The following is a 13291-nucleotide window of genomic DNA, read 5'->3' as shown; positions in this document are numbered from 1 at the left end:
GCGTGGAAAATAAAAGATAAGTAAAATAATGCGTGGAAACAAGGCGCTCACGGCAGAAGGGTGACGTTGCGTGACAGGTCCGAAAGCAGCACACCTTACCACGTCGGAACCTCACTATTCTATCGAAAAAGAAATACGAAGAGATCCAAAATTCTAAAAAAAAAAAAAACGTGCAGAGCCTAGTAATAGCGAAATAACTAGAGAAGAAATCACGAATCCTCTTGCATAGATTGCGGGGAAAAGGGAACTCGGATGTTATACGGAGTAAGGATAAGAAGGAAAAAGAGGGGAGAAGAATCTAATGTCACGAGCTGATGTGGACCAGAACAGTAAAGCTCGGCTACTGTACTACTAAGGGTCGGGCAGACAAGGACTTTGTTCAGATGTATACTTCCAAGTAGTAAGGTACCTAGGTAGATCCAAGTATATAACCCTATACCATCGAGTATAACCAGAACTTGAGCGAAATTAACTGTGTTATGCTCCCAGAGCAAAGATCCCTGAACAGAAGATAGAAACATGGCCGATAAACAGCAAAACAAGAAGTAAAGGGCTATAATACAGAACACACATACCGAGTGAAATAAGCTAGGTCCCCGGCTGACAACCTCCCGGGCACATAAAAAAAAATAAAAAAAACAAGCCCTTCGTACAGAAAAGCCATTAGCCATAAACACTTCCCTCCGACGCCAAACCCAGATCCGACATAAAACCCAAAGGAAAAGAAAAGAAACAGAAGACGCGCGAAATCTATAAGTACAGCACGAAAGACCACATCCGAACTCGTCAGTCATATTCAAGCTGTCATAGCAATGGCCGGCGACGAGGGCTCCACGAGATGAGAAGCAGGGGTGATATCACCATCCCCGGAGTTGCTCTTCTCGCTAGGCACCGCACTGCTGCCATTGGCCGTGTCGGTGCCGGGGGCATGGAGTGTAGGCTTGGTGTCGCTGTCGCCACTTTCCATCGCGGAGACTTTGCCATCGACCGAGTCGTCGGACTTGGACATAGTGGGTGTGCGCCAGGATGGGAGTTGCCACATAATGCCGGTAAAGCTGCGTAGCTGCAGGGGCTTGCGCTCCCATCTGCGACACGCGGCTCCGGTGCGGTCTAGTGCGCGCAGACCGGCATTGATGGCTCCCGTATTGGCTTTTGGTCCCAGGCGCGCTGCGGCCGGGTTTTTCGTAGCATCGCCTTCCTCACTAAGATAGATGAATATGTTAGTATTTGATTGGGTTTTTCCTGGCATTGTGGTGCTGCATTGGAGGGTATGTGTGTTAGGTTTGCTTACAGTCTGGGTTTCTTCTTGGGACCAGGGCGTCCCCGTGACTTTGCAGTAGGGTCGGTTTGTTCTTTTGTTCTTTTGTTGCCAGGCTTGGGACCCGGAACCCCCTTCCGACGCGGTGTATCGCCTGCAGTTGCCCCTGTGGCGGGTGTAGAAAGGGCGTCGGCGTCGGAGCCATTGTCGGCGGAAGATGGACGGACAGGAGGGAGCTCGGCGGATGAAGCTGGTGATGAGTTGTCGTTGGTTTTAATGTTGGGGGTATTATTTTGGCTGAGCTTGATCTTGGGACTGGCGAACTGCTGGAGGGTATCCCCAGATAGCTTTAGAACCACCATCAAGGAGTTGGATGAATTCTTGGCTCCAGCGCGAGAGCGACCATTTGGAGTGGCGGCGGGCATGGTGGATGATTGAGGGGGGTCGGGATTGCGCGAGTGTACCGGATATGGTTGGATGGACGAGAGGGGAATTTCTGGTGACGGAAGTGTAGGCAATTCACCGTGACGTGGTGTGTGTCTCTACCGCCCGTCTCTTATAGATGTAGAAGAAGTATGTGATGGTTGATCGCATAGTCCGGAGTGAAGAAGATGGGGGGAGGGGAAGAAAAGGAAAAGGGAAAAAGGAAAAACAAGGAAGGGGCGAAGTAAAAAGGGATCGTGGGCCCTCTCATCGTAGAAAAAACTCATTCAAGGTGAAGCACAGGGGATGTGTTGAAGGTGTGGACTTCGGCCTTGTACGGTCATTTTCGAATCTTACAAACTTCCAAAAGGTTGGAAAGTCACTTCGGGACCAACGGGGAGAGCTTAATACTGAACTGTGACAATACAATACCACATTACCGATATACATATGTACTTTCCTTTTTTTCTTTCTCTCGAGACCTTCCTTGTGATTAATTTGGGGTGAATACTTGAACTTCAACATCTTGAACATCTTGAACATTTTCATGATCTTCATGATCTTCAGAGTCATTGGGTGTCTCTTCTTTGCTTAGACAGAAACCCGACAGTCTGACCAATCTCTAATCTAACAAATCGCCCAAATAACCCAACCCTAACCCGTTGATGGATCTCATTCCACCCGCTGCATCCCGAAAAATAACTCATTGACCGCATGATGTCTTGAGAGATGCGCCCTTTTTTCCCCTTCTTTTAGTCTTTTACAAACAGAGAAACCTCACACCTCTTTGAGATCAAGTCCAGGTGGACCCGTTCTGAACAGATCTGGTGAGGGTATCACGAGTCTTCTCACAAAGCCCCCCTACAAAGTACGGGCACTACGGGTCGCCACTTCGGAAAGGTGAACTTCGATTAGTCCACGGGTGAACCAAAAGAATTTGCCAAATTACGCGACTGCCAAGGGATCGTCCAGAATAAAGCACAAAATAACTATATACTTAATCGATTACGAAGAATTTATGGATACAATATCTGGAAATATGTAAATATACATCTAACCTTCTAGTTTCAAGTCTACACCTGAAAATCCAATCAATCGCGCTTACTGTCACCCTCAGCCTTGCGTCGTTCAACCACTTGTGCCACAGCACGTTGCACCTCAGGACTGGACCGCACCCCGCCCAGGATCAGCCCTTCCTTCATACCCCGCCGGAGTGTTGATACACTCTCACGGTCACCACGGAAAGGTGCCAGACCCATCTGTAGCATCCGCGTCGCCTCCATATCCGTGCCGCGCGTCAACTGGATCAACTCTCCGATCCGCTGCACAGTCTGCGGCGATATCTTATCGTTTCCATTCCCATTCCCGGCAACCTTAGCAGTGGGCGGTGCAGCCTGGGAGATGAAAATGTGCAACATGATGGAGGCGCGGCGTGCCAGCGTCAGGATCTGGAAGGGGAGAAGGTAGAATGAGTTTTTAGGGAGCCAAGCTTGTAGCGCCACGGGGAGGTATGTGGTAGGCATGAACACAGCCTGGGGGTGCGTAATCAAGCCGAGTTCGAGGGTCAGCATTGCGGCGAACGTGTAGAACCGCCACTAACAACAGAGTCAGCTTATGCAATTGAAAGTCTTCCAGTAATTATCTTGTGGACTAACATAACGGCCCCAATTCGCCCACCATAGCCAGTTAAGCACAAGCATTGTGACAAACCCGCCGATATACTGCGGGACAACCGACTTGACCAACGAAGTCATCAGGAAGTCGCGCATGGTCTTCTGCTCGCCCCATCCGAGCATATCTGTCCCAAACCGGTCATACGCAAATCGCTTCACTGGGTCCACCAGTGTTTCCTGCGCCTGTCGAAGGTACAGGAAGTAAGCATCGGAACCGCTGTCCAGCCCGACTTTATCGGGGTGATATTGAGCTGCGAGCCGGCGGAATCGGGACTTGATTGCGCGTTCATCGGCAAAGGGTGATACACCTAGTGCTTGGTAGTAATCGCCTGCAAGCTGTACCTGGTAGAAGGTCTCGTAAAGCGTGTAGAGGAGGTAACTGGTGATCACGAAGATGAAGATACGGCGACGATGGCGCTCATACCGCGGAGTCTGAGGGAGTGGCTTGGGTTCACCCGCCCGTATGGTTATGCCATAGTAGACACTTTGTAAGAATGATGTGGCATACTGTCATTCATATCAGCTTCCATTCCACGTGTTGTATAGCTCCGCATCGCGCTCCACTCACATTGGGGAGAAAAGCCCATCCGAAGAAAGGCAAAAGCGACGCCATGTCGAATAAATCAATATCACCCAAATAGCCTCAACTGCACCATAGCAAACAAGAAATCAGAAAAATAAAAGATAGATCTCTAAGCGCCACTTGGCGTTTACAACAATAAGACCCCCCCAAAGAGCAGTTCCCCAAATAGTCCCGCCCCGTCACCGCCCAACCCCACCGCCTTCCCGTCCCGTCATACCAAAAGCCAAATGAAAAAAAAAAAAGTTCTCGACGCCGAAAGAAAAAAAAGAAGCACTTCAATCCCTCCACATCGACACGACAAGCTCCGTGGAGCGCCCAAATTGCCTCCACGATGGCAATTGACGCAATGGAAATCGACAACCTGCCGGTGCGCACAGCGGACGCCGAGCGCAAACGCAAATCCAAAAAGGACGCATCCTCATCCGCATCACCATCTAAAAAGCGAAAGCAAGCCCCATCTTCAAAAACTCCACAAATCAAAGACTCAATCCCCGAGTCGCCCTTCACCCTCACAACAGCAACCCTCTACCTGCCCCTGTCGCCCATCTCCATCTCGCCAACGCACGCGCTGGCCTCGCTGCTGGCCGAGCATCTCTCGCCACTGCTTCTGACCTACTTCCCCCGCTGAAGGGTGTCGTCTTGGCTTACTCCAATGCCTCGATCTCCAGCAAGCCGCCGGCTCATCCTCGCGCTTCCTCGGATTTGAACCCGCAGCCGCTTACACTCGCCAAAACAGCGGACGAGTACGGTGTCTTGTACGTCTACCTGACCGCTACGTTCTTGATGTTCCGGCCGCAGCGCGGACAGGCCCTTGACGGATGGGTGAATGTGCAGTCGGAGGGATTCCTCGGTGCTGTAGTGTTCAATCTGTTCTCTGTTGGTATTGAGCGCAAGCGTCTGCCTTCGAACTGGAAATGGGTTCCGCCCGGTGAGGAGGGTGAGACACCGGCTTTGACCGATGACGACTCAGGCTCTGATAAGGATATGGCGGATTTCGATGCCGAGAAGGAATGTTTCAAGCCTGCTTCGCTTTCTGCGGAGGAGATCGCCATTAACGGTGAGGAGGAGGATGAGTCTGCTCACACCGGTTACTTCCAGTCTGTTTCTGGGCACCGCGTGAGTGGCTCTGTGCGCTTCCGTGTTGTTGATGTGGATGTTATTCCCGGTTCTGAGCGGGATCGCGGGTTCCTCAGTATTGAGGGAACTATGCTTTCTGCTGAGGAGGAGGAGAGGCTCTCTGCATCTGAGCGCCAGGGACAGTCTTTGCCTCCTTCTTTCTTCCCTGCGTCTCAGAAGGTCTCTGGGTCTATCCCCGTGATGAACGTCCCGGCGGCGTCGGCGGTGCAGGAGCTCTCGACTGTGGATGTGCATCCTGATGCCAGCCCCAAGAAGGAGAAGAAGGAGAAAAAGGAAAAGAAAGAGAAGAAGGAGAAGACCGAGAAGAAAGAAAAGAAGTCCAAGTCTTCCAAGTCGAAGAGCAAGGACGAATAAATTCGCTCTGTATACATGTCCGCATGAGCACCGATATCATATATCACTGTTGACTACATCCTGGATGGGCGTTCCGGTTTGCTTGCTCTTATTTTCCCTTTCGAATTCGAATGTGTATATGCCAATTGAACATTTAAAACACTTGATTCAAACTATCCGACATATTCACTAATATCTAAACCCCAAATCCCAATATCCCATCAGACTTTAACGGTCAAAACATCCGCACCACCAACAATCTCCGCCTTCCGCAGCATCTTCCCAACCCTCATCAACTCCGCAGACTTAACCATAACCGGGTCAACTCCCATAGTAGCAACCGCCACAACAGTCTCCCCGGCCGTATAAAACGCAACAAACTTCGCGTCCCCCTTCTCCTGCAGAATCACATCATCATACCCATTAACCGGATTGCCACAGTATCTTAACTGCGACCCAAGCGCCGACCAAAACACCGGAATAAACGCCTTATATTTCAAAGACGACAGCGGACCACGCTGCGCATGCACGATAGCACGTGCAGCCGCACGTCCGGAATTCTGCGCGACGTTCCAGTGCTCGATGCGGACTGGCGAACCGCCAGCGTCAGCGCCAGGGCCGTGGTAAGGATATGTTGCTATATCGCCGACTGCGAAGACGGAGTCTTGCAAGCCTGGCACGAGGAAGTGGGAAGTTGTTTTGATAGAGCCGTCTTTTTCGAGGGTTATGGATTTGTTGTCGCGGAGGAAATCTGTTGCTGGGCGGACACCAACGCCTAGGATGACGAGGTTGGCCGGGAGGGTTGTTCCGTCTTTGAGATGGACTGCGCCGACGGTGCTGGTGTTTGAAGGGGAGGGTGTTGCGTGGCTTACGTTCGCTGAGAGGTTGAATTTGATGCCGGCTTTTTCTAGGTTCGATTGGAAGATTCGGCCGACTTGGGCGCCCATTACGCGCTCCATTGGGGCGGTTTCCATTCCAACGATTGTCACGTTGTGGGATTTTGAGAGGGCGTTGCCGACTTCCATGCCGATGAAGGAGCTGCCAATTACCACGATGTTTCGTTTTTCTTGGCCGGCGGCTGTGAGGATGGACTCCACATCTTGGATTGTGCGGAGGGTGAAGATGTTGTTGAGTTCGCCTTTGAAGCCTTCTAGTGGGAGTCTGCGTGGGACGCCACCTGTTGCTAGGACCAGTTTGGTGTAGGGGATGTTCTGGCCGGATTTGGTGGAGATGGATTTCTGCTCAAAGTCCACGGCCGTCACTTCATCTGTGATGGTTTTTATAGCGGCTTCGGCATACCACTCTCGTGGACGCCATTGGATCTTGGCAGGGTCTGTGATTAAAGCTTTGGATAGCTTGGTTCGATCTATGATTAGATCGGGCTCTTGAGAAATGATTGTAATCGACCCCGGGTATTTTAGCTCGCGGAGAGCTTGAATCAAGCCAAGAGTTCCACTTCCTCTGTTTAGTGTTAGTGTGGGTACCCCATTATCTGGATGAGATGAAATGTAGAAACATGTGCATAGGGCGTATGGGACATGCAGCGGCACTGGGGAGGCACTGGGAAGCAGGGAAGCAATGTGGAGTACTATGAATAGCATCCCAAAAAAAGACGAAAAATAAGAAAGTCATCGCCCAGAGGCGATCCGGCAACTCGAGATCAAGCGGCACTCGAGCTGAGGATGGGCGGGTTCCAAACAGGCGGTGCTCTAATTCTAACCCTCTATGCCTCTAACTCTATGTTTGTCGCCAGCAACAACCGCTTGGTCAAGTGCCCGCCCATCCATACATCCAGACCGACAAGTTGAATATATCACGCGAAATGTGCACAATGACGAGGTAAGAAAAAGAAAAAGAAAAGGGAGACTTACCCTCCAACGACAACAACCTTCTCCTTCGGCTCTGACACGCTACATTTCACCACTGGATTGCGCTGTCCTGCCTTGACATCTTCTTCTTTAGCAAGGATGTATACGCCATCTTCTTTTTCGAAGATTTCGAACTTGTTCAGCGCGTTGGGAGCTGGAGCATCTTCCACATCGCCAGTTGTGACATTGAAACAAGCTATATGTATAGTATCTTGTTAGCTCTTTGTTCTTTTCTTTTGGTTGAACAAAAGGAGAACTCACCTCCATGCCAGGGACATGTAAGCCTTCCATCTCCAGTAACAACACCATTCTTCAGTGGTGCTCCGTAATGCGTGCACCGTGGACTTAGGGCATGGACCTTGTCTTCCAGTTTGACGAGGAGAACTTTTCCATCTTCAATGCCTTCAATTTCGGCCTCGATCTTGTCTAGAGAGTTGAGGGATGCGAAGGAGGAGATATCTTTTAGTTTGTATTCTTGAGACATTGTTGATAGATTGGATAGATAGCGTTTTGATTGGATTGAGTTGAATGGAGATGAATGGGGGCTAGATATTGAAGGGATTGAAGAAGAAGAGGAGGAGGAGGAGGAGGAGGAGAAAGAGGAAGAGGTCCAGAGTAAGCTGGATATGCGGGGTGAGGGAATATGGCGTAATGACGAGAGTAGACAGTTACACCGCCGGGGTACTTGGAGAGATGGCCATGGACTGAGACGGTACATGATTGAAGGGGAGGAAAAGAGAGAATGGAAGAATAAGTTGGCCAAATAGGTTATTCTCTTTGTTTCAATCCATTGACCGAAATACTTTGAAGAGTGTATGTCGTGCAATATACCTGAAGTATACACAACTCCCATGACATCACTTGATAAATGAGTCCAACCAATCACCGTCAGGGTTTTGTCATTGATCTACAGGTATTCCAAGTTTATTATTATGGCTATGTACCTTGGTAGGTAGGTCTTGATCTGGCTAGATATTATGTATTAAAAGATAAAAGTATAAATGTGAGCAAAATACTTAACTATTTATCTCCTATAGGCGATTTATTTACTGTGGCTGGCTAAATAAAGATATATACTCAAAATAGTACACCGTATACACACGTATAGCTTGAAGTCCGTACCCCGCGCACTATGAGTGGACAGCTGCAAAATAATTCCCCCAGGACTGAAGTATACTACTACCTAGGTATGACACCACTAGGGGTTTGTCATCTGCAAGAACATTCAGAATAATCATAACATTGTATTGACTTTCAGCCGAAATAAAATAATGTCCAGGAATAAAATGAATGTGCAAGGTTCCTAGACGCCATCGCTCTGCGTCCATACATATACAGACAAGGTAAAATGTGAATAGTACATCCATATCTCTTCAACTTCAATAACGATCCATAAAGCATATTTTCAGAACTTTCGCGACGACCGTCTCTTCTTCTGATTGGAAGGACTGATACTCACTTCCACCATGTGTTGGAGTCTCCCCGTAGAAGCTCGGGGTGGACGTCTAGACGGGCGAGGAATGTCCTCATCACGTTGTGACTTCCCATACGCTGCAGATTTAGAGCGCTGGGATGGGTTGGAATTGGAGGTGCTGGGTTCAGGTGATTCATGTGGGCTGGAAGTGAGGTCAATCACTTCGGATGCCTGGGAGGCGGGGATTTGGGAGGCGGATTCGGGTTCATGCACCCGCTGGGAGAGTTTGGAGCGGGTGGATGTGGCGGGGGATCCCGTTTCAAATGTCGAAGGGAATGAGGCTTGTTTTTGAGATTGGGCATCCTGCTGGGCACTCGTTGGTAGGTTAGGAGAGCGCGAATTGGATACCCGTGGGGTGTCAAGCGGCGAGAAATTGAGGTCCAGGTAGGAGTGCTGTACACTGTCTTCCAACCGCTCGGGACTCTGATTGCTTTCACTGTTGTTGTCTTCGTTGTCCTTGTCGACATCGCTCGTGATGAGTGAATCGCCGGGCTCCGATGGACCATTCCTTAATCTGTTCAGAAGATCCTTCCACGATTCAGAAGAGCTGTTGGGGGCTACATTGTCTTTTTCTTTTTTCGTATCGTTTTTCACAAACATAGAATCAGATGCACCACCGTGACCATTACGGTCAATGGTGGACAAGAGTGAACCAGATTGAGGACCACTCTCCCCCGACTCGCCAGGCGGCACAAGATTTTCCTCAACAACCTGGCGTTCATGCTCTTGATGCTCAGACATTTCTTGGTCCTCAGGATCATCGGCAAAGGATTGATTTGCAGAAGCATATGACAAAGCGGAAGGATCCTCGTCTCGATTGACTAAAGCAGATGGCGTTTCTCCTCCGATGAGAGTATGGCCTTCAAGCTCGTGACTGAGCTCAGCACCAGGGGTCATTTGCTGCCAGGATCGAGCAGAGTGAAATCCAGTGAAAGAAGGCGAAGGGATTGGAGGTGTAATACTGCGCTCATCAGATCCTCTCTGGACTTGAATCTGCGGCACGCCTCTGCCAGGGGTTTGTTGGATAGGCTCATCGGGCATTCCAGGGGATTCACGCGGGGACTCAAGACGGCTGACTTCATTTCCAATGGTGACAAAGGTTGTGTCGTCAAGGTACATTTCTTCAGATAGGGCTGGTTGGGCATTCGGTACGGATTCTTGAACTACAGAGACACTTGGACATGTAAGCATGAGCCATCAATCAGAGTTTATTTCACTGACATGCTATCTTCTCGAGTATTATTCTGGTCCTCAGATTCAGCACCCGACTGTGCTGCGGGTTGAAGAAGCTTCGGATCACTGAGTTCTGCAAAGGCAAGCTCCCGATAGCCGTCATCCTCTCCCTCGTCATTGGCTAGGTCTGGTACTTCAAACTTGCTGAATCGACGGGGCTCGTCAGACTCGGATGCTGAACGGGGCTTTCGGTCTCGCTTGGCTAGTAGTACATTAATCACTCCATGATCTTTAACAGAGCGCACCTCAGCTACTCGGTACTCAGACATCTGAGGCTGCCAGTTCGTGGCTTTGGACATGTCTAGCTGCCGGAATGCAATGATTGCGCCGACCTTCGCTTCGCCCTCGGCCAAATCGGGCACTGAACTTATGTCGGCGGGGACCGCAGGTAGGTCATCGAAGGTAGATTTTTCAGGCTCAGGAGCATCGTCATAATTCATCTGATCTCCTTCAGCTTCGCCTGCATAATGACCTTCATAGTAGGGAGCAGCTTCGCCTTCCCAATGGCCCTCATAATGCGGATCGGCCTCACCTTCGTAATGACCCTGATGATTGGCTTGGTCATCTCCGCCTTGGTATTGCTCATCATAGCCGTAGTAATTCCCATTTTCATCGTATTCCTCCTGCTCCTCATATTCTTCGTAGACCTGAACACGCTGCTTTCTCTTCCGCTTCTTGTTGGGGCCCTTGAGCTCACGGATCAATGCATTGGCTTCTTGGTCCCAACGTTGAACGAATGGATAAGGAGGCGCGGTCATATCAACTTGGGGGTAGAGACACTCGACAGCACGGATGACAAGTTTGTTTTGCCAATCAATGTCAGATGCATCTTCGTCCTCTTGCATCTGGTCGGTCTCTTCCTGGGTGTCTTGCTTAGAAGGTTTGCTTCGGCGCCCGCCTGCACTAGCTTTGGCAGCGAGCTTTCTCCGTGTTTCCTCTTCATCTTCCTTGGTCTTCGGGGTTCGCATTCCGAGAGATCCAAACAGCATGCGCCGTGAGCTAGCAATGTCCAGGGTACGTCGGTTCGAAGGTTCCTGCCCCGGCTGGTCTTTTCCGGGAACTTCTTGTGAAACAGGGGTCTCTCCGACGACAGATGCGGCAGGCGGGACATTTTCCTTCTCTGATGTCTCGCTTACATCAACACCATTACCCGAGGCAAGATCGCGAAGCAGTTTCTGGCGCTTGGCTTCGAACTCTTTCTGCTCCTGTTCTTTCTTTTCTCTCTTTTGCTTCTTGCTGGAAGATTCGGCAGATACTTGTTCCGGTTCCACAGGCTCTTGGGGTTTCACGAATGGCTGCGGGTTAAGGTATTGTTCCGGAGTATGCCAGCCTCCGTGCCTGTTTTCCCATTCCCGCAATGCATCGAAGCCTGCTTGTTCGGGGAGAGCACCAAGCTCCTTGAGCTTTGATAGACGGCGGCGTAGTTTGATGCGGTTGTTACTCTTCTTGGTGCGGATGGACCCTTCACCAGGAGCGCCCACAGAAACTGGTTGCACTTTTTTGACGGGCGCAGGGGCTTCCTCTTCAGAATCCGAGTCTGATGAATCAGAGTCTTCGGAGCTTGAGGATGAATCAGAATCAGAATCAGAATCAGGTGCCTCTGCCGCAGGCTCCACTTCGCTCGAAGAATCATCATCGGAATCATCATCAGAATCGCTATCGGAGGAAGACGCAGACGAGTCGGATGAATCAGAGTCGGAAGTTTCAGCAGCACTTTCCTCCGCCTGTGGCGCCTGCGGAACTTGCGGAACTTGTGGGAGATCGGGCATATCCTGCTCATCTCCCTTGTTGAATCTCACAGCCTTGGAGGCCCTGGGAGAGGAGTCTTCTGCGCGAGACCGCTTGCTGGAAAGAGATGAAGCAGCTGCAAGTGACCCCTTGGAAGTTGGTCGCTTGACTATCGAGGTAGCCCGTAGTGGGTGCCCACTGGCATTCCGAGTCTGGTTTCTGATGTCAACAAATTGAGAAGGTTCTTCAAAGTCCTCTTTGAGCGCTTGGAGTTCGCTCTCCAATTCATCTTCCTCGATTTCAGGCATCTCAGACATGTCCGCTTCACTGTCAGATTCCGCGGTGTGGTCAACAGGATGGCGAATAACCGTGGCCATAGACTCTTCGTGCTCGGGGGGCACAATAGAAAGCTCCTTTCCGAACCCGGTGTTTGGGGGTGGAAGCCACTCTCCATCACCTTCCTCCTCGTCATGTACTTCGTCAGTCACAAACTCTGGAGCGTGCTCCCAGCCAGAGAAAACCGTGCGTCGCTTCTTCCTTGGGGGTATGGTGATTGCAGGTCGCGTAGAGGTAGTTCTTTTCAGGAAAGGTGACCCAAAAGGCACGCCGTCGATCAGATGCTTGCCCTCGGCAGTAATTTGGTGGCGACCACAGAGCTTTCGGGTCCGGAGATCTGCCAATTGAAGGGCGCGGATACTAGAAGGTGAGAAGTTAGTTCAGTGTAAGATATTAGAACAATTATTAGATGCACATACACAACTTCGTCTCCATCTCGGAGCAACCCATCGACCTCCATAAAATGAAGGCATTCCGAGCCAGCGACTTCGACAACGTAATCTTCCAATCCCCACTGGCCACTGAACTCCGCATCAAAGATACTTGGTTCGGTTTCCAGCGGCACGACTTCATTCACATCCTCGAGGAGTTGTGCAACCGTGTATCCGCCACTCGAGAAGGCGATATTTGGGGTGCGAGACGATGCGACAGCTGCTGTTGATGCCGGGCGATGAGTCCCATACTCGCCTAGTACAGAAGTCGACGAAGTTGTGGTCCACAGAATGCGCGTGACCGGCAGGCCATGCCGTGAGATAACAAGGTGGAGACGCATGGTGGATGGTGTCAGTCGCGAGCTAAATCATTGACGCGGTGAACGGACTTTTTTTTCGTGTTGCTGTTGAGGGGTTTCGAGTACTGGGCAATGTTTCGGTGCGGGGTTAATCCAGTCCAAGCTGGTCTAACGGAGTTTGATTAAGATACAATGTGAGGACAGATGCCCATAGGAATGGACATGAGCTCAAGTGGAAGAAGAAAGCAGAGCTCAATCCGCGTGGAGGATACGCTAGCCACTTTTGGACTAGCGTATATCATATTTTGGACTCATAGATACCCTATGCTGCTATGCATTGGTAGCATTTGAACACAACTGGCGAATGCTCAATATACCACGTAATAGTAATCCCAATCCTCGTAAATACTGATCATTTTGATTTTGCACATGTTCAACGATTGAACTTCGGTACGGGCGACTACATATACAACATACAAAGTACTGCGTAGAGTAGATAGGGCGGATCTTTGGAT

At 50.2% G+C, this 13291-nt stretch overlaps 5 protein-coding genes across 5 annotated transcripts; 1 reads left to right on the top strand and 4 right to left on the bottom strand.

Annotated features, from left to right (window-relative positions):
- Window positions 1-796: 796 nt before the first annotated feature.
- On the bottom strand, window positions 797-1683 carry N7487_007277 (uncharacterized protein; the record flags this gene model as incomplete). Its single annotated transcript, XM_056875007.1, has 2 exons — window positions 797-1202; window positions 1292-1683. 2 exons carry the CDS (start codon window positions 1681-1683, stop codon window positions 797-799), a joined length of 798 nt encoding a protein of 265 aa, XP_056727195.1.
- A 1089-nt stretch (window positions 1684-2772) lies between these two features.
- N7487_007276 (J domain-containing protein) lies at window positions 2773-3996 on the bottom strand (the record flags this gene model as incomplete). The annotated part of the gene is made up of 3 exons (XM_056875006.1): window positions 3923-3996; window positions 3337-3861; window positions 2773-3276 (listed from the first exon to the last, which is right to left on the bottom strand). The coding sequence occupies exons 1-3, from the start codon at window positions 3965-3967 to the stop codon at window positions 2773-2775; spliced, it is 1074 nt and encodes a 357-aa protein (XP_056727194.1). The 5' UTR covers window positions 3968-3996.
- Window positions 3997-4268: 272 nt separating this feature from the next.
- Window positions 4269-5428, top strand: N7487_007275 (DNA-directed RNA polymerase I subunit RPA43; the record flags this gene model as incomplete). The annotated part of the gene is made up of 2 exons (XM_056875005.1): window positions 4269-4432; window positions 4456-5428. The coding sequence occupies 2 exons, from the start codon at window positions 4269-4271 to the stop codon at window positions 5426-5428; spliced, it is 1137 nt and encodes a 378-aa protein (XP_056727193.1).
- A 200-nt stretch (window positions 5429-5628) lies between these two features.
- On the bottom strand, window positions 5629-7759 carry nfr1 (putative AIF-like mitochondrial oxidoreductase (Nfrl); the record flags this gene model as incomplete). The annotated part of the gene is made up of 3 exons (XM_056875004.1): window positions 5629-6868; window positions 7279-7471; window positions 7537-7759. The coding sequence occupies 3 exons, from the start codon at window positions 7757-7759 to the stop codon at window positions 5629-5631; spliced, it is 1656 nt and encodes a 551-aa protein (XP_056727192.1).
- Window positions 7760-8680: 921 nt separating this feature from the next.
- On the bottom strand, window positions 8681-12818 carry N7487_007273 (uncharacterized protein; the record flags this gene model as incomplete). The annotated part of the gene is made up of 3 exons (XM_056875003.1): window positions 8681-9923; window positions 9971-12406; window positions 12466-12818. 3 exons carry the CDS (start codon window positions 12816-12818, stop codon window positions 8681-8683), a joined length of 4032 nt encoding a protein of 1343 aa, XP_056727191.1.
- Between the last annotated feature and the right edge of the window lie 473 nt (window positions 12819-13291).

This window comes from Penicillium crustosum (genome assembly GCF_028827405.1).
Source record: "Penicillium crustosum strain IBT 35664 chromosome Unknown utg000003l_segment0_segment0, whole genome shotgun sequence".
Lineage (NCBI taxonomy): Eukaryota > Fungi > Ascomycota > Eurotiomycetes > Eurotiales > Aspergillaceae > Penicillium > Penicillium crustosum.
This window is presented reverse-complemented; position numbering and strand designations above follow the sequence as displayed.